Below are 22,159 nucleotides of genomic sequence, written 5' to 3'. Positions count from 1 at the left end.
ATAGATTTGGTGTAATCTTTATTGTGGAGGGGGGGGGGGGGGGTTGTGGTTTACTGGTTTGAGTATTTTTTGGATTTTTTTGGGGTTATAGCCATTGGCTAGGAAAGTGTTGTGGATGTGGTTTAGTTCAGTAGTTAGGGCCTTGTCATCTGAGCAGATTAATTTTGCCCTGTTATATAGTGTTTTTATAACCCCATATTGTTGTGATTGGGGGGGGGGGGGGGGAATTGCTGGTGAATGTATCTGCCAGTATGGGTGGATTTTCTGTAAACAGAGAAAACCAAAGATCCATCAAGCTGGCAGGTGATTAAAGTGTCTAGGAAGGGGAGGGTATTGTTTTCCTCTTTTTCTAAGGTGAACTGGACTCTGGGGTGTTGGTTGTTTAAGTGTGTTAGGAAGGAGTGGAGTGAGTCTGAGCCATATGGCCAAATAGCGAACACATCATCCACGTAACGAAGCCAAATAGTGGGTTTTTGTGGGGCAGAGTTTAAGGCTTTCTCTTCAAAAGTCTCCATAAAGAAATTGGCCAAGGGTGGGGAAAGTGGTGAACCCATGTCTGTCCCCTCTATCTGTTTGTAGAACTTTCCTTGCTAAAAAATAGCCTGAGTTCATTGTGAACTGAAATAGGGCTAAGATATCGGGAGGAAACTTGGCTTGGATGAGCTCTAGGGTTTCTTTGAAGATGGCAACGTGACGTTGCTGAAATATAGAAGTTATTTATTAAAGTTACCTTTAATTAATATACTTTATATGCGTTGTTAATTCCGTTTACTAATTACCACTTATACATGTTGTTCGCTTCTTAATGGGTTATCTTGAAACTTTTGCTTTAATCTATTATAGTATAATGTTTTTATACTTTCTTCTTTTAATAATTCCACTTTAAATTTTATTTCGGTATTGTGTTGGTTTTCTTTTGATTTTATTTTCACTCATTTCTTGTAAAGTCTTAGTTTACATATTAACAGATTATGATCACTTCCAATTTCTGCTGATGCTGGCACTCTAACATCTTCTATTTCTGATGGATGTATTATGTTGTTACATATAATATGATCTATTATTGATTCCTGCTCTCTTGTGTTTCCAAAAGATATTTGATGCTGTTTTTTTTATACTGATAAAATGTATTCTTTATTTTTAACTTAATTTTTGCACAGAATTGTATCAATGTTTTTCCATTATTGTTTCTTCATTAAATCTTTGCATCATTCCATTTATTGGCATATTTCCTACCTTGTCAACCTGACAAAGTAATTGTCAAGTTGACAGTTTTTATGAAAGTACATCTCCGAGATAGTTCAGGAACTCTTTTTTATAAGCATGCTACCTTAAAAAAACTAAATTGGTGTCCTGCAAATGTTGATAAATTTTCAAAAATGAGCTCATCTACTTCAGAAGTGATGAAGGAAGTACTCTCCTATTCAATAACATTCAAATGACATAGCCTAGCATAAGTGTACTAAAACATGTGTAGAAACTGTTCAACTCCAAACCTCCAAACCAAACTTCTCTTCATTCATTCTGCTGCCATCTTCTGAAAAAATTGTCTTCCCTCTTATGTATATCCTAAAGTGTCACATCTGAAGGGGTACTGGTTCAGTTTTAACAAGCATCTTCTTTCTCTTCAGCTTTCTGCCCTTTCACACACTAGTATGGTAAAGACTGAACAGCCTCTCATATATACAGTTACCATAAATATAAAAATAAAAATTGAAATAAATTCCCCTAGATATTTATTTATTGGGATTTATATTGTGTTATATGACATAGTTTTAGGTATATTAATTATTTTTAATTAATACATCAGCAAAGAATAAGAATATTTCTGGTACATACTCTGTATTTTTTTTTTTTAATTTACACACATTCTCAATTACAAATGCATTCTAATGTAAAATTCTTTTACAACTTTATTCATATTTCTTATTTTTATTTACTTATTTATTTTTTTTGTCTACTTTTATAGAACATCTTTGGTCAATAAGTGTGTTGTGGATTACTTTCTCTTAGACTTAAACATTAATGATCATTTTACAATGCTACGAAATTTCTTCTTTTTTCAAGATGGAGAATTTGGGCAAACACTGAGTCATTTACTCTTTGAGAAGGTAATGTTTGTGTGTTGTTTTTATTTTAGCTTAAATGCAAAAAAAAGTTGATGATTAATACCACTGAAATATTAAAAGTGCATATTTATTAAACAAAGTTACAAATATGTTATTTTTAATCAATTTTTGTTATTAAACCCTTTCGTTGTATTGAAAAAAAAACAGTGGGAGTGATTATTGAAGACTCGGAATTAGAATTGGGTTGATAATAATAATAATAATATATACATATTTAAAAAAATTTTAATGACTAAAACCGAGGTTTAAATAAAAAAACTTTAATTACACTACTAGTTTCGTCTAAACCAAGACTTCATTGGGTGTGAGATAAACATATAAATACCAGTAACCAATCTAAAGGAATTGGTTTTTAAAAACACAGAGTAACGTATCTAACACTGAAAAGAATAAAGGCTAGAGTTTAAATAAAAGAATGAATTCTGACTGTATCATTATGCACATGCACATGTATAAGGTCTCGAGAATGCCAATATTGAATGGTGGAGATGGGAGAGTCTGGTAGGCTGTAGCTTAGGTTGTTATTAATATGGACGGGGTTAATAACTATCTCCTTAGACTCTAAAATTCTTCTCTCTAATTCGTCACCACATCGGTGTACATTGACAGTTTCCTTTCATTTATTTTTCCTTCAATGGCATCTCCGATGATTCCATTTTCTCTCATATGTCTGATCCAGTTTCCCTTTCTTCTTTTTTATCTTATTTAATAGACTTCTTTCTTCTTTTACTACTCTTTGTAAGACCTCTTCATTAGTTATTTTATCTGTCCATTTGATTTTGTCCATCTTTCTCCAAATCCACATCTCATAAATTTCCAAAATCTTAATTTTTTCTTTCTTCAATGTTCAAGTTTCAGCTGCATAGAGGATAACACTCCACACATAACATTTTATTAGTATTTTCTTTAGGTTTCTGTCTATTTTATTTCTGAATAAATTCCATTTTCTATTAAAGGCAGCTCTTCCCATCACTATTCTTGCTTTTATGTCACTTTTACATCTTCCATCACTGCTAATCACACTTCCTATATATTTAAATGTCTTTTTGATTCATTTTTTCCCCATTTATTCTGATATACATTTTTGTCTCTTTCCTTGATATTTTCATTACTTTTGTTTTTCTTATGTTAATTTTCATTCCATAATTGATACAGGATTCCAGTAATCTTTTCAACAGATGTTGTAATCCTGTTTTATTATATTTATTATTATTATTATTTATTATATATATATAATATAATAATATATATTAAATAATATAATAATAATGTAATATAATAAAATTGGGTTGCCGGCCTGGTTGTCCGAGTGGTTAGCATATCCGATCTCCAGCCAAAAAAAAGGCTGCGGGTTCGAATCCTGCCATTGGCATGGATGTTTGTGATTGTCTGTGAAAATACTAGTGGTGGTGGTCTGCAGTAGATCGTTGGAGTAAATGATGAAGGTAGTTGCAGTTGGTGGAGTGAGATGGCTGAGTGGGTTCTCTCCCTCGATGAGTCTTTGGACTCCCTGGAGGTGTTACATAATAATAGCAATATTCTTTCTGATGGTCAGCATAGGTTTTTTAAGGAAGGTTACGGATAAGGCAAATGCTTATACATTGCTATACTTGCATTTTTCAGTGGCCTTTGATAGATTGTTGCCAGATAAGATAATAACTAAATTGGAAAACTGGAACTGGTTTTGGGTTCGTTATTGTTTACCTTTTATGATATTGGGCCAAGATACGAAGTTATTGCAGATGATGCAGAGTTGGGAAGAACTATCAGGAGTAGAACAAATGTTGTGGCTTGACAGGAGGATGTGAATAGACTGTGTGAGTGGAGCTGCCAGTTTAATTTTGAAAAGTGTCATGTCTTGAAAAATTTGGTAGGCAAAAATGGAATGCAGAGTACACAGTTAATGGAAAAATTTTGAAGGAGATGATGATAAGAGCTCTGGAGTGGTAGTCAAAGATAAATTTTAGGGGTAGCACTGCTAAAATTATGAGAACATCACAACAGATTATGACAGTGTTGAAGAGGACTGAGACCTTATTATATAAAATCAAACAGTTATAGTTCTCTGGTATAAAGCATCAATCAGGCTGCATATGGACCACTGTGTGCAGATCTAGTCACCTGATTTTTGGGGGGGGGTGATGAGGATATCTTAGAGAGATGGATTTAGAGGAAATTTACTAAGTTGGTATTGGATCTTTGGAATGTGAGATATGAAGATAGATTCAAGAATGCAGTTTGCAGAGCATTATGATCAAAACATAAGTTGGTGAGGAGATTTTTCATAGAGTAGGAAGAGAGAAGGGTGAAACAAGAAGTCATCCTTAGTAGTTGTATGAGAGGGTGCATTGCCTGAAACTGTGGTGAATGTGGAAACTTTAAACTCATTTAAGTTGTGGATCGATGATGTTTTTGTGTGGGCATGTGGAACTCCATGATCTCTTTTAGACTCCATGCAGATCTGATGGTAATAGTAATAATAATGATTGCTACCATAAAAAGCAGAGGTTTATGTATCATAATAGATGTTGTGACTAAAGAGAAAAATGAATTCAATATTCTCTTCAAACAGTTCCTTTAAAATTATTTCCCAAAAAAAAGTTTTTAAAACATTGTTTTCTGATGGAAGTTTTTTTCACTTGGCTATGCTACCAATTATATATTTGGTTTAATCCTTTATCCAAGTGTAAGCAAAGTTTGCGCCTGAAGTATATGAACAAAAGCTCAACTGAAGCAATTGATGTGAAGTCAACAGTCTTTATATACAAGCATACTAGTGATCAAGGTACTCTGTGTGTATGCTTTGTTTGTTTACACTCAAATAAAGGATTAAACAAGAATATAATTTCTTATCAGGATAATTTACTTTGTAACTAAGTGAAAAATCTTTCTACATTACTGGATAATATACCATTCATTAGAAAATCAGAAATGATTTTCCTAGAGAGGCAATCATGATACTTTACAAGCTATATTCATATCTTGGTGTAATTCAAATCTGCTCAGCAGGCCAGGTTGAATGTTAAATACAAATAAACTACAAACTGACTAATGATAAAATCATTTATTTCAATAAATGGAATCAGATACTATTTAAACTGTCATTAAAGAATAATCAAAGATGATAAATTTTGCCTAAAGAATTACGCGTTTTCGTTCATTTAGTTTTTCAATTAACAGAAAAGTCAAAGAAGTTTTTTTAATAACAGAGTTCAGTTATTTATTGTTATATATTATTTAAGTATTATAAAAAAAAGTATATTCATTTAAAAAAAAACCTTCAGAGTCAGATATGAAGATTGCATCTCCTTACCTTATGTCTTGGTGACATCCAGATGTATAAGTCATATTTTGCATAAAAATATGCAAATTTTTTATATGACTCACATCCACAAAAGGTTATAAACTTGTGGTACATTAGTGCCAATGGAGGACTAAGATTATTTTTAATATTAATTAATTTAATGTAATAGACAAGACAGGCAACGAACATTATTCATAACTTATTTCTTCTTCTCTTCCGCTCATGGTGGGTTGAGTTCCTTAAAGATGAATTTTTGCCATTTCTTTCTGTCTGCTTTTTATGAAGTTCTATTATGGAGTTTAAGTGGTGCTTTCTTTAATGTTGTCAATTCATTTCATTCTTGGTCTTCCTCTGCTGGGCTGTCCTTCAATTCTACCATTTAATAATATGTTTGGTATTCTTTCTGAGTTCATTCTAGAAACATGTCCAAACCAGCTTAGTTGACTCTTTTTCAGTGCTATAATTATTGTCTTTAAAGTTAAGTTCTCTGACTTCTTCTTTCTGTCCAGTTTGTTCAGTTGATTTTTCTTAGACATTTCATTTCAAAAGCATTGAGTTTATCCGATTCTTTTTTCCTTAAGATCCAGCATTCTGAGCCATACAGTACTGTGGGAATTATCATTGTTTTATATATCTTTAATTTTAGTTCTTTGCTTAATCTTTTATTGTTCCATATTTCTTGTAGTCTTTAAATTGTTATCCATTCATTATTGGTTCTGTGTTTGATGGTTTCGAAATAGTCTAGATCTTCAGTGATCATTGATCCTAGGTAATTGAACTGCTTTACTTGTTCTATATTATTGTTTCCTATTTTCATTTGGATTGCTTCCTTTTTTCTTCCTTTTACCATTAGTTTTGTTTTACTAAAATTGATTTTCATATCATATTTGTTACTTGTTTGATGCAGCTTGGTCAGGATATTTTCTAATTTTTCTTGGCTGGCTGTAGTGATAACTATGCATCAGCATACTTTAAATGTGTTATATTTCTTCCATTTACAGTTATGCTTTCACACATCTGTTACTTCTTTTATGTACAAGTTGAATAAATATGGTGACAATGGACAGCCTTGCATAACTCCTTTTTTAAATGCTATTTGATCTGTTTCTATGTTTTTGTAATTCACTATTGCTTGTGTTTCTGAATAATAATTCTTGATACAATTTAATAGGTATTTGTCAATCCCTCTGTTTTCTAGAATATTAATGAGTTTGCTTCTGTTAATTGAGTCTAAAGCTTGTTTGAGGTTGATAAAACAGCAGTAGTGTTTTTTATTTTTGTCTCTCATAAGATCTGCTAATCTGTTTAATTTAAAAATTGCATCTATTGTGCTTCTGCTATTTCTTAATCCCATTTGCTCTTCTACTTCCATCTGTTCTTATATAACTTATTTAAACAGTATTAATAACACCAAATGAACTATTTTATTAAAAAAAAAAGAGATTTTTATTAACTGACCTATATTTCGCTGGATTTCAAACCAGCATCTTCAGGGCACAAAGCAGCATGTTATAGTGTACATGCGACAATGAGTAAGTGAAACATTGTAATTAGCAAAAGATTTAAAGTCCTATTTTGGTGCTTGCTAATGTTGTGACAAAAATAGTATTACAGCTATATAACAGTATATTAATTGAATTGAAAATAATTTGAATTGTTTCACTAACTTATTGTCACATGTAAACTATAACATTATAACTGCTTTGTGCTCTGAAGATGCTGGTTTGAAAACCAGCAAAATATAAGCAAGTTAATAAACATCTTTTTTTATAAAATAGTTCATTTGGTGTTGTTAATACTGTTAAAATAAGTTATGATTAATTTATTTTTTGTGTAATACAGAAACCCTGCTCTAGTGAACACATATGGAATTTTTACCAAGCCACTTCTGCTCTCCTATAAGCAGAGCAGTAGTCTTACACCAGGTAATGAAATTCATCCCTCATCTAAGACATTCACAAATATCCATGCCCATGGCAGGATTCAAACTTGCAGTCCCATTGGTTGAAGACTGGGTACATTAATTACCCAGCCAACCAGGCTGGCATAAGGAATGGCGACATGTTCGACTTGGAAGTGTTATTATTCAGGACCTCCATGGAATTGTGAAACTTATCATGGGAGATCTGCTTCAGACAAAGTTTGCATATCATTCCTTAAACTCATTTGCTCTGTCTGCACTCATACCACCCTCTCAGGCAATACTTCCATGCACTTGTCACTCTCCATATAATAAAGTTGCATCTCGCCATCTTATTCACCATTCTCTCGCATAACTTTTAAGTACTACACATTCCTTCTTCTATGCCATTTCAAAATGGTTCCAATGTCCATCCAGTAAATATCTCTCATCAACTTAAATGTCTCAGTCATATTATTATTATCACATGAGACCTCCAGGGATCATTGAAGGTCACTTATCACTCGCACCATGTCATACTTTCTCCTGAATTCATTCACACTATCTGCACTCACAGTCCTCTAGAGGCAAGACATTCCAGTCATGTAGCACTCTATGGAAGAAAATCTAGCTCTCACCCCCATTCCTCACTGCATTCATTCTCAACTTCCTTGGAGGGAAGAAAGAAGATGAGAAGTCCTCTCCCTGCTTTCCATAAAATGAAAAATTCCATCTACTGGTATCTTGTAAGACACCCTTTCAAAAGTTTAGGGTCTTTATCATATTACCCTTTTTCTCCTGTTTGTTAGTGGGTCAGCAGTCCAAATCTCAGTCTCCCCTCATAAACTACATTCAACATTCGTGATATCATCTTTAACCCTGCATCCTTTCCCCTGTATGTGCATCACCTCGGAAAGAAACCAGGAGACCAATTATGTGCACAATAGTCCAGATTAGGTCATATCAAAGCCTTGTAAGAAGAAAAAAAATCACTTCCTTATTCTTGCATGTTAGTGTTCATTTCAGCATTGCAGTTATCCTCTTAGTCGATTCCCATTCTTTATTATATGGTTCCTGATCTTCAACTTCCTATCTACTACAACTCCAAAATCCATAATGTAGCTAGTTTCTTTTATTTTAATATGCCTATATATGTAATATATAGCTATATAACTATATATTATGTAATAACTTTACATTTACTAACCATGAACTGATAGCTATTTTCACATGCCCACAATTCTAGCTTATTCAAATCATTCTGCAAAATACTCCATCCCAGTTGCATTCCTGATTACCTGTCTATCTTTGTATCATCAGCAAATAGCTGTTTGTCACCTGTTAAATCATTTCCAATGTCATTAATGTAAATAATAAATTGCTGGACTAATCAGTCTAAGGACTGATTCCTGAAGAACCACTGGTCACTTTAAATTTTACAGACTCATATCCCTCATACATCACTTTTTGATATCTGTCACACAGGCATTCTCTTATCTAAAGTGCTAGTTTATAATCCATTTCCATATCCCCCAACTTCCATGCTGAATCCTGTCAATAGCTTTAGAAAATCCCAAACTGTCATGGTGTATCCATGCTCCTTTTCTAAGTCATCCTTGATATTATTATAAAATGTCAGCAAGTTACTCAAACATGACCTTCCCTTAGTAAACCCATGCTGTTCATCGCAAAATATGGGTTCTCTGTCAACACATTTCTGAATATGATCTCTTACCACCAAAATCTTCACCACCACTCCAGAGATACTGATAGGTTGATAGTTAGACACATCAGTCTTTGCACCACTTTTATGCAAGGGGTTTATCATGCATTCTTTCCATTCCTGTGGAATCCTCCCTGTGCTGAGACTTAAATTATACAGCCAGTTCAGCTGAACACTCTTTTAGTGTCGACGGATATCCCATCATCACTATTGTCAAATTCATATTCAGTTTATGCAACAGCTGTTGTACCACCTGCTCATACATCTGAGTTTCTTTCTCCAGTGTCAAGGTGTCAATGCTGGACCCACCAAGCCAATAGCTTTTAGCAAAATGGGCACTGATTAGTGAACAAACCCTTCTGCATCTGCCACCCACATACTATCTGTATTGAGGAGAGTTATTCTTTCACATTCATTCTTTCTTTTACTTGTAACCTAATGATAGAATTTCTTTTAGTTTGTGTTTAGCTTGCAGAGCACTAGTTTATTTTCATATTTATACTTAGCTTTCTGTACAATAATTTTAACTGTTCTGGCCATCTTATAATTTCTATAACTGATATCATCCTCATGCACAATGCATTCCTTCCCCAACATCATTTTTCATAAGAATCGCTTGCTTAATAAGGTTGTACATCCATTTCATTGCCATCCTGTTTATTATTCAAACTCTAAGGACATATTCCAACATTCATGTATATTTTAAGTAATTCCCATTCACTACCTAATATCAGTGGTGTTCAACCTTTTTAACTATGCAAGCTACTTTTCTATACTAAGTTATTCGGCGATCTACTCTCTTATATAGATCACGTTCCCCCCAACCTGATATCTGATTATGCACAACTTGCAGTTAAATGTGCCCACTCTCCCAACCTAAAAACTTTGTATTTAAAAATTTATTTATCACGTTTAATTATTTTAATACAACAAATAAAACAAATATATTGGAATAAAATATTTATTTCTCTATTTTGGAAAACCAAAGTTAGAAAAAACAACAGATTGATTACAAACTCACAAGTTGCATTTCCTGTAACTTGTGAGTTTGTAATCAATCTGTTGTTTTTTGATTTAAAGAAAAAGTTAATGTGAAACTTGGCATTGTTTGGACCTCGCAATATTTTCATAGTCAAGTTGATATGAAGAAGTGGCCAATCGCAGACAATCATCCAAGTGATCATTTGTAATTTGGTTTCTTAATTTATTTTTTATGATGTTCATATTTGAAAAAGCGGAATCTGGCAAGTATGTCGATCCGAAACACAACAGAATTTTTCGCACAATATCAGTTAATATTGGAAATTTTTTCATGTGTATACTTCCAAATGACTTCATTGTTTATTGATTTTAAATGCAAACTATTCTGAATGTTTATTATCTCAAGTTCTACCTCAGCTTGGTTTATATCAAACAACCCACTAATTTTATTTGAAATTTCTGTGATGTTCAAGTTTTCTTGAAATGGATTATTGATAAAAGATACAATCATTTCAGTTTTATTAAAATCTTTAAATCCTGAATTTATTTCTTCCTCAACTAATTCTATTTCACAAATAAATTCTTTTAAATCACAGTGAAGCATTTCTTGATTTTGTTCAAAAAATTTTAATAAATATGGGAGATGTCTAAATTCACAGTCATTTATATATTTCTTTAATAAAAGTAAGTATTGTTGGAAACTTTTCATTGAACTTAACATGTCAATTAAATTTTTATCTCTACCTTGTAACTCTAAATTTAAATTGCTTAATTTTGCACAGAAATCTACTAAAAATAAGTGTAACAACCATCTTTTATCACTCAATTGTGGATAAATATCTCCCTTTTCATCAAGAAAAATTTTTATATCATTAATTAATACAAGAAATCTTTCTAAAAGTTGACTTTGCTGAGCCAGCAAACATTATTGTACAACAGAAGTTCCCTATCATCATCTAAGAAACAGAATTTACAATTTTAAATGTAATATCCAAAACATCTTTTGTGTTTAATCTTTTACTACACAGTACTTGTTGGTGGATAATACAGTGTTACGTTAAAATATCTGGATATTTGTCATCGTTTTTACATAATGAAATGAAGCCTGATTTATTACCTATCATTGCAGGAGAACTATCAGTAGTAATAGACGCAAGTTTAAAAAGCGGAAGTTTGTAATTCATCAAATGCTGAAAAAATGTCTTCTCCCCTAGTCCTTCCCAATAATGGTACAAATTTCAAAGTTCTTCGTTACTTGAATAATCTTGAAATACCATTAACTGAGCAGTATCAGTGAAGTCGTTTGATTCATCAAATTGTAATGAAAACGCAACACACTGGTGAATGTCTGACATTAATTGAGTATTCAAATCGGCACTTAAAATTTCAACTCTTCTCATAACCGTTGTTCTGGAAAGTTGTAAATCTTTAATATTCCAAATGATTTAATTTTTATTTTTAAAATCAGAAAATAAAGATTCTGCTGCTGCAAGAAATGATTCTTTATTATCAGTAAAAGGATTTTTTGCTTTTGCTAATATATGACACGCTTTCAAAGATGCAATAGTGACTGATATTGGTTTATTTATTACTTTTGAAATCATATTTTGTTGCTGCCTTTAAATTTATAATTTTTGATTCACGTATTTCAGAATTTTGGGGAAAATTTCATCATATTTTGCATGTAGTGATCAAAAATGTCTCTCAATATTACTTTTTTTTGGAATTGCTATAGATGCTACAAATTGCTACAAATCAAACAACAACACTTTCCATTTACCATTGTAAATGGAAAGTGTTGTTGTTTGATTTGTAAAGAAGCAGAAGAAGATTGTAAAGAAATAATCCATTCCTTGTGAAAATGATACGTCTTCGATTTCTTTGATACACTCATGATTATCCTCAAATTAAAAAATAATAACTTTTAAATATTTTATTAAAATAAAAAATGTTTACAACTTATCAACTAACGAACAAAATAATGGTAAATCCAACGATAAATTTAGAGCAACTGAAATTCTAACAGTGGGTAATGGTAAGTGTGTGATGTAGTTACTAGTAACACAATTATAAACGAAATGCATACGATGTGCTTTGCTTATAATTGTATTCACTCTGCTCGCTGTTTGACTTCCACTGATCCAAATTAATTCATTTACCCGGACTTATAAGGAAATTACTGATTTGCCAATTTTAACAAAAAATAAATAAACAATAGCAATACACTTAAAGACAATTAAAAAATAATTCAAAATAATATAAATAAAATATTATGTTTTCAGTTTTAATTAAATTTGTAATTAAGGAGGAATAAACAAGAGATTGACCAAAAATCGCTCCGAGATCGACCTGTCGATCATGTTCAACGGGTTGAACACCACTGACCTATATCCTTCTCATCTAGCAAACCAATATCATGTGACCGAACCTAATATTCTCTTCTGCTGGTCACAATTTTCAGGTTAGTACACCATAATCACTCACCATGCTTTTTTTGTAAAACAATAGGTGCAGGCATGCATCCATTGCGAGCAGGAAAATTGAAAATTAAAATGATACCACATCCGTATCATGTGTCACTGTTAATAAATATGCTGGTACAATTTACTGCTGTGCACCATCCCAAAAAGGGACTAACTGTCCTCAACCAGAGGCAGAAAAGTCTTCTTTTACTGAAACCTCCTCTGATACTGTAATTAAGTTCGATACTTTCTGACCATGAGTTCCTTCTATCACATGCAAACCTTCTTAAGGAGGTTTTCATGTAATAGTTCAATAAATATGGCTTCATTCTTTTTGTGAAATTTCATTGCTTCCAAATTGATGTTTGGATGATTAAAATCATCCATGCTGATTACTCATCTAGTAGGTTTATTTGGCAGTGCATTTCATCTAGCAACCAATCCACTAGATCTATAGCAACACTCCACCACACTTCAAACTCATTACAGGGAAAACTGTTACTAATATTGTATTCATTGCTTTCTACCCTAACTGCACTCAAATCATCCAGTGTCATCAGCAACACACTTCCTCTTCTCCTATCTTGTCTATCCTTCCTAAAAATAGTGTACTATACTCTTTACACTCAGTATTGGCTAGTACTTCTCCTTCTGAGAGCTAGATCTCACTATGCCAGTTATCTGAAGCCATATAATATGCAATCTAGATATTCCCATTTGTGCACAGACATAAGTTACTTCCATGCTTTTTTTAATACTCTACTCTGTAGTATGTATGGCCTATTTGGAGAACTTTAATATTTCATATCTAATGCTTCACTTATATAAACTACATACACTTAATGAGTTCAAATCGAAGAAACACACAGTCATATTTTTATTATAATCGTTACCATTATTAAGCATATTTGTATCATTAATATAGTTTCATAACTTAATCACTCTTACACACTGATTCTTACCATTCCTCCCATTATAATATAGTTTTTCTCCATATTATTTATCTCTTTAATAAATAATTTCTACAGACCCCTGATACTAATTGCATTCAAGTGCAATAATATTTCAAATAATCTTTCTACACAGCCTGCACATTGAATTGCTTGTTATCATAGCCCTTATAATTAATTCTGTTATCATTTCTAGCTAATATACTCATGATGAAAGTCATGAGTATGTTAGCTAGTATAATAATTATAGCCTTCAGTATATATGGATGATGAAAATCATTAGTATATGCTGAAGGCTATAATTATTAATTATTTTTGTATTATAACCATTAGTGATGAAAGTAGTTTTGATAAATGACAGTTCATTATTTAAAAGAGAATCAGTAGAACATAGATAATGTGCACAGTTAACTAAGGTTTTAATCACACCATATTTCTGCCATGGACGATGATGAGAAGCAGCATTAATATATTTACCAATATGCGTTGGTTTCCTGTATTTTCAAGTGTCATCTCCATCCAGGAGGTTGAATGTTATGGATCCATAATGTGCAGTGGAAAAATAAATGGTGACCCTCTAATCTCTTCCATCTCCCACTTAGTATCCTATATCAATAGATATATGTGTTCATAGGAGCTGGTTTGCCTATTTTGAGAGACAAAAAACCCAAGTCTCTGGGAGAAAAAAACTGTCCATCTCCATACAAAACTAGCTAACTCACCATTTGATTAAAAACACTTGATAAAGGTTCTTCTTGTCACCAACAGGATTCAAATACTGGTCTTTCTAATCCAAGGGCTTGTCTATACTAACTGAGCTATGGAGGTTCCACTGTTAGATTAGTGAAGCCTTAATCAAATGCACAAATAAATGGAAGATGAATATACAGGATTCTGCACAAAGCCCATTCATCTAAGTAGTACTAAACATGGAGCAACGCTACTCTGATACCTAAAATTGCACTCTCATAAGCTGTCACTTGAACAGGTATTTAATATCCCTTCTTTAAATATTAAAATACTATAGATTTATAACCATTAGTAGGTGGAATTTTTATTATAAAAAAAGAAAATGACATCTCTCTCACACTCAGAGATTTATATTAACAAGTAACTTACAGACCACCTGTTTCTGCTCCTTCTCCCCCAACAGATAGGGGACACTTTTTCACAGAACTGCAGCATTCATCATTCCTGAATTTCTCCGTTAGCTTATCATAACACAGTAACAGCTGCACCATATCCGGTCTACAATCTAATTGTAAACCCGTTCAACATGCTTCTCTTTCTTTCCATCTGTAAACAATCAGGGGAATTGTACTCTGTAGAACCTGCAGGAATCCCATGTCAGTGAACACTCCCTCCATTCACTTTCTTATAGGCATTCTGTTTTATAGTTACTTTCATGGGCCACTGAACTGGCTGCTACCATTCCTTTGTCTTCCCAAATCGTGAAAATATATGAGCAGCCGTAAAAATATGCTAAGCTTAGGGTTATACACAATGGGAAGAATGGGATGGGAAAGGCTGTTCCAAAGAATAGAGGAAGTTGGAATGAAGGAAGAAAATGAGAAATTGGCTTGATATATTTGGAATTGAACCGTGTATAGATGTCAAACCAACTTCTCATTTTATTCCTTCATTCCAATTTCTGACTTTGTGCTTCCACACTTGCAGTGAACAAAACTCTCTTTACACCTACTATAACTCCAAATGCATTTAAGTGTGGTTCATCAGTATTGCACAGATCTTTCACCTATCACACTCAAGCCATTCCACAGGTCTACAAACTCTACATCATTCTTTCTGCACAACCTGGTAGCACTCAGATGAATGAATGCAATGCTGCGGCACCATGGTTTGCTTGGTTTTGACTGCTTTGCAATCGCAGTGCTCCGTCTCCAACGGTATGCTACACTGCAGGTACCAGTATCATTCTGACCTCATACTGAGGAGCGTTTCACCTCATCTCCATCCTGTGCAGATGAACTGCACAAGAATTGGCTTCAACTTCATCAAAATCTTGGCGCTTGGTCATCAAACTCGTTAATTCGAAATAGAACACCAGAAGACGCTCGCCCAGTGCTTGCACCAAACATAGCAATGTGAATTGCTGTGCAGACCAACAGACACTACCCAAAAACATAATGGAGATCATGGAGGAAATATTTGTCGAATGCCAACGAGGCCACCACAATACCCCAACTCCCTCCTGACCCTGTCTCATGTTGTCCAGTGCCACATTCAGTTCCATCACTCATTCACATAGTCCTTTCAAAAATGTAATGTTATGCATTGCACCTTGTCCTCGCAATTGCAGCACTCCTTCATGAATGGTGTGGACTCGAGCAGCTCACTAGCAGGCAGGCTCATTGCCAACTACCTTTTGTTAAAAGAACTAAGCAGAAGAATAAAAATCAATGTAGTTGCTAATGGATATGACTGAACCTTCATTCAAAGAATCCTTGATAACTAGCAATCTTAATGATATTTAATGTTTTTATTTTTTTTTATTCACTACAATCACGTGTTTAAATAGTTTTCCATAAACTCTCCTTTAAAAAATGCCAAAATGAATAGCACCGATTCTTCAAAAACTTAATCTACACACTATTTTCAGGCTATTCAGAAATGGTCCTCTTTTCTGCCATTCACCAAAGATCAATTACCATACCTTTCTTTGTATAGTATATATTTTGCTAAAATTAGAATTCAAGAATGTCAAAATTGCATCAAATACTTAGATACTTAGAAATCTGATATATCTTGCCTCATTTGCCATGCCATTGACACTAGCCAGAATCGAACTCGCTTACACCATTCAGGTAGATTTAAATAGTCTCTTCCTGGAAATATGTCAACTGAAAGACACTATCTGAATCTCACTCTCTGATTGTTTGCATATTTCAAGTTCTGCTAAGTAATCATGATCAGGGCTTGACAGAAATGACTGCCTGCTCACCCGTGGCAAAAACCTGCAAGCTGGACAAAATAGAATATTTCCTATTTAATTTAAAATGAAAAAAAAACACACTCTAACCATGGTACTACTACTAATCATTTTGTGGAAAAGAATGGCAAAGAAATGGAGCTAGCTGAAGAATTAGATAAGTACCAGATCAACATAATAGGGGTGACTGAACAGAAAAGACAAAAACTGGTGAGATCTTTCTGAGCAATAAATACAAAATGTTATATTCAGGAAATGAAAATCAAGGAAAAGAAAGAGTAGCCATAGTATTCAACACAAAATACAAGGCTAATCTTCTTGAATAGCAGTCAGTCTCAAGTACAGTAATCTGGGCAAATATGAGAATGGAGAATTGAACAATAAGACTTATTTGTGCCTATGGTTCCACAGAAGATTCTACTAAGGTATAAGTGGAAGCATTTTTTGATGCTTTAGAAAAAGCAACTGACACAATGAAAAAGGAAAAGTTGGTCATGTTAGGGGTCTAAATAGCTGAGTAGGAAATGATTGTCAGACATACAAAAATATTTTGGGAAAATTTGAAGAAAAGAGCAAAGCTAATAATAATGGCAAATAGTTATTATTATTATTATCAAACAAGACCTCATGGAGTCAAAGACTCATCTAGGAGGTCCTTTTATCTCACACACATCTCATCATACCGGGTCTTAAACACATTCAAACTCCTTGCAGACACCACACTCTCAGGCAAGGCATTCCAATCATTCACAACTCTGCACGAAAAAAACCTGCTTCTCACTCCCCTACTCACACCCTCTTTATACAATTTCCAGGCATGACCTCTGGTTCTCCCCTGATCTCCCACTATTCTCTGTAGAACTTCTCCACCATTGATCCTATAACAACCCCTTACCAACTTGTAGGTCTCTATCATATCTCCCCTCTTCCTTCTCCCAACTAGACTCTGCAAATTACATCTTTTCAATCTTTCCTCATACTCGACATTCCAGAGGTCAGAAACTACCTTAGTCAGTCGCCTTTGGACCCTTTCCAACATCTCTTCATCCTTCTGAAAACCAGGTGACCAAATCTGGGCACAATAGTCCATGTGTGGCCTAATCAAAGCCTTATACAATGGAACAAGTATCTCCCTACTTCTACATGTCAGTCTCCTCCGCATCATTCCCAGAAGTCTTTGTGTTGTCTTCACAATTTTGGCGATGTGTCCCCTAAATTTTAGATCCTTATCCACTATCACCCCCAGATCTCTTATTTCCTCTACTTCCAACAATATATTCTCACCAAGCATAAATTCTGCATCCCATCTTTGTTTTCCAAATTTTAAAACCTTACATTTTGCAGCATTGAATTCATATCCCCATTTGCTTGCCCAATCACTCAATTTATTCAAGTCTTCTTGCAAGACCACAACATCTTCACTACTCTTTATGGTTCGTCCCAACTTTGCATCATCTGCAAACAACTGAATATCTCCATCCAAATCTTTGCCAATATCATTAATATACAAGTTAAATAGTAATGGCCCTAAAACAGATCCCTGAGGCACTCCACTAGTAACTTTCCTTTTCCTGGATATTGCACCCCCATACACAACTTGTTGATACCTATCAGATAGCCAGTCTCCAATCCAATGCACTAATCTAATATCCAACCCCATCTGCTCTAGTTTGACTGTCAACTTATCATGAGGTACTCTATCAAAAGCTTTTGCAAAATCCAAATATATTACTGTGTATCCTTCTCCTCTGTCCAAGGAAGCAGTCACTTTATTGTAATAAGTAAGTAGATTACTAAAACACGACCTCCCTTTAGCAAATCCATGCTGTCCATCAAAGATTATACCATTGTTGTCAACCCAACTCTGGATCCTAGTTCTCACAAGCTTCTCCAACAACTTAACCACAACACCTGACACACAGATAGGCCTATAGTTTGATGCTTGAGTTCGATCACCTCCTTTATGAAGTGGCACAATCTTGCCCTCCTTCCACTCTTTAGGGATTTGACCAAGTGCAAGACTCGTATTAAAAAAATATGTCAAGGCAGGTGTCAACTCTCTGGCACATTCCTTCAGAATACGCGGTGATATATTATCAAGTCCCACAGCCTTATTTACATCTAGTTTACTCAACTCCCCAAACACCTCTTCCTCACTTACAGTCAGTCTCTCCTCCCCGTCATCAACTGCTCTTAATCTCTCCATGAAGTCACATTCACAAGATTGAAAGATCTTTATGAACTGTTCATTAAGTATCTCCACCACACATTCTGCAACAGCTGTCTTTATACCATTTCCTCCAATCAATGTCATCCTTCCATAATCATTCTTTCTTTTGCTGGCTACATATCGAAAGAACTCCCTAGGATTCTTTTTAGCATCATTAGCTAACTGCTATTCATACCTCTCTTTAGCTACTCTCACCAACCAAGTCACTCTCCTTGCCTGGTCTTTGTAGAACTCATGAAATTGGTTACTTCCACTTCTCTTATGCTGCCTCCACAATGCCCTTTTTCTCTGTATTGCATGCTTAATCTCTTTATTCATCCATCTCACACCTAACTTATTTAACCTTCTCACCCGTGGTATACATTTAGACATTGCATCCACTAAATATTTTTTTAAAATCCCCCAAGCTGCATTGATCTCTTTTCCAGCTAACTCCTCATTCCATGCTACACCTGCAAGCTGTCTCCTGAGCTCTTCATAATCCCCCCCCCCCCTTGTAGTTCCTCATATACCCTTTTTTCACTGGGGTCCTTGCACTGCTGGCAACCACCCAAGTAATCACCTCATGGTCACTTTCACCAATTGGTGGATGATTTGATACCTCGTTGATAATTACATCCTCCGATGAGATGACCAAATCCAAGACCCTTAATCCTCTTGTGCCCTCTGTTACATACTGTCTGAGGTAGTTATCCCTCAAAAACTCAAGAAACTCATTTTCTTTACTTCCAGTTGCTATCTCTTCATTCCAGTCTATATTGCCATAATTAAAATCACCCATAATGATCACCCTTTTCTTATTTGCTTGGCTTATTTGACTATACATTTCACTATCACCACCATCCACATTACCATTACCAGGTCTATAACAACATCCCACCAAGTATTTGATTCTATTCACCTCTATCTCACACCATACTGCCTCAAAACCACTGGCCCCATTTCCCTCTTGCATCTCTACCTTGTATGGACATAACTCTTTCTCTATCATCAATAGCACTCCCCCTCCCTTTTTACCCCTTCTATCCTCACGAAACACATCATACCTTTCCATCTCTATTCCTGTCAGATGTCATCCTCATCTAACCATGTCTCACTTATTCCGACAATCTCTGGGTGCACAGACGCAATTAGTGCAACCATTTCATCCGCCTTGTTTATTATACTTCTAGCATTGGTATACAAACACAACAACTCATTTCTGGATCTACAGCTAGTTCCACTGATACCACTCACTCGATGTGGTCTCTCCATGCTGGACTGGGGCCATTTCCCTTTCTGCTTCTTCATTTTAGAACCCTTTGCAATTCCATCTGTTTCCTTTTGATCCCTGATCATCCCATTACTTTCCTGCCTACACATTCTCTCACCTCCTCTTGGAGCATCCACCTTTCTCACGCTGTGTATCCCTGTCCACCCTGAGCCTCGCCGTTTCCCTGCTCCTCTTGCACACCCATTCTCTCATTTTCTATACTCATACCACTCACTTCCACATTCATTTCCACTCCTTCAATCTCTCCTGTCTTACTCTCCTGCTCTTCCACATCACTCCCCTCTTGATCTGATTCATTCTCTCTATTCACTTCTCTACCTTCCAGCAGCAGTCTCTCCAAGCGACTCATTTCTGCTCAGGATATGGACTGGTTATTACTAACACCATGTTTCAACATAAAAATGTGCACAAATCACATGGAGAGAAGAGGCAAGGAATAAGAAAAGTCTCATTGATTTTGTTATTGTGGATAGTGATGATTTCTCCCTGGTGCAGGATACTAGTGTACAGAGGATTTGAAATTCGGAGCGATCACTATTTAGTCTTGACCTGGATAATATTGAAAAGAATAACATTTAAGACAGTTTTAAAGCGAATAAAAGTTGAGCAGCTCTCAGATGTGAACTGTAGACTAAAATACACAAAGATTGTTGAAGAAAAAATGAAAGAGTTTGAGAACAGGAACCAAACCTTGGAGATTAAATGGCAAGCCTTGAAGAAAACTCTGATTGATTCAACCAGAGAGGCATAAGGAGAGGTTGTCTGCAAGGATTGAAAAATCAGAACTCCATGGTGGACACAGGAAGTTAAAGAGGCAGCGAAAGAAAAGAAGAAAGCAAATCAAAAGTTCCTGGCAAATAAGTCACCTTGTGCTCTTCGAGAATACAGAGACAAATGTAAGAAAGCACTGTGTAAAACTAGCTAAACAAAAGTCATGGGAGGACTTTGGTAAGAACATAGAAAATAAATATCAAGAAGGTGGTAAGATATTCGGAGGTTGTTGAAGAAGCTTAGAAATGGAGGAAAGAGTGCTGTAAAAGGAGTTAGAGATGATAAAGGTGACATGAAAACAGGAGAAAAAGATATCCTTGAAGTATGGAGTAATTACTTTGAAAAATTGCTAAATGAAACAAGCAGTGAGAGCACAGTGATAAAAAAACACTCAACAGGCATACAGGCAGGAATACATATCCATAGTAGAAGTAGAAAAAACCATTAAAGGCTTGAAATGTGGAAAGGCAGCAGGAGTAGATGATACCAGTAGTATTCAACCAGAAATGTTGAAGTATGGTGGTATAAAAGTCTTACAGTTGCTGCACTGCATAGTTCAGAAATCCTGGACAGAGGGACGAATTCCCGATGATTGGAGTAGAGCTCTCATAGTACATATATAAAAAGGGAAATAAAACTGAATGTGAGAATTACAGAGGTATTTCCCTACTGAGTGTTCCTGGCAAGATCTATGCAAGTAAACTTGAGAAACGGTTGAGAAGAATTGTGGAACAAAAGCTTGGTGAAGAATAAGCTGGATTCAGGCCAAATAGAGGCTGTCAGGATCAGATTTTCACTTTACGACAAATGGTTGAGAAAGCATGGGAATATAACAAAGATCTGTATTTAAGTTTTGTCGATCTGGAAAAGGCATATGACAAAGTGCCAAGAGAGAAGCTATTCAATATGCTACAATTATATGGTGTCAATGGGGCATTATATCATGCAATACTTAGTCTTTATTTGAGTTGTAAGTCAGCAGTTAGAATTGAAGGAAGTACAGGAAGATGGTTTAATGTTAAATCTGCTGTGAGACAAGGATGTACATTATCCCCTCTGTTATTCATTATCTATATGGATCACATTATGAAGGAAAGTGGTATTAAACATGATATCAGAATTGGAGATGTTAATGTCAGCTCTTTGCTTTATGTGGACAATGTTATATTTCTCAATAAATCCGCTACAATTTGCAAGATCCCCTGACTAAATTGAATAACTGTTGTAATTGATATGGTATGAAGGTCAACATTAAAAAGACAGAGACAATGAAAATAGGTAGAATTGTTGAAAATGTCAACTGTGTTGTGAATGGGGAACCTGTGAAAGAAGTAAAACATTTCAGCTACTTACTTCCGATTTTTACTGAAGATGTTAAATTAAATATGGAAATAGACAGCAGAATCAACAAAGCTGGTATGGTATGAAGTCAATTGAATAAATTCATATGCAATAAGAGAGAAATTAGTTGGAGGACTGGTGTCGA

General features: G+C 34.6%; 1 protein-coding gene across 2 annotated transcripts in view; it reads left to right on the top strand.

Annotated features, from left to right (window-relative positions):
• The window catches only part of LOC150106226 (gamma-tubulin complex component 6-like), a 909,633-nt gene that overhangs the window by 678,682 nt on the left and 208,792 nt on the right, over window positions 1-22,159 (top strand). For both annotated transcript variants that reach the window (XM_090392253.1, XM_090392252.1), the window contains one exon: window positions 1,970-2,111. In XM_090392253.1, the coding sequence (XP_090248379.1) occupies window positions 1,970-2,111 (142 nt within the window). The remainder of the gene's footprint in view (window positions 1-1,969; window positions 2,112-22,159) is intronic.

This window comes from Typopeltis vanoorti, chromosome 5, assembly GCF_054136105.1.
Source record: "Typopeltis vanoorti isolate ZY-2024b chromosome 5, IOZ_Tvanoo_1.0, whole genome shotgun sequence".
Lineage (NCBI taxonomy): Eukaryota > Metazoa > Arthropoda > Arachnida > Uropygi > Thelyphonidae > Typopeltis > Typopeltis vanoorti.
The sequence above is the reverse complement of the archived record's forward strand: the minus strand, read 5'-3'. Positions and strand labels throughout refer to the sequence as shown.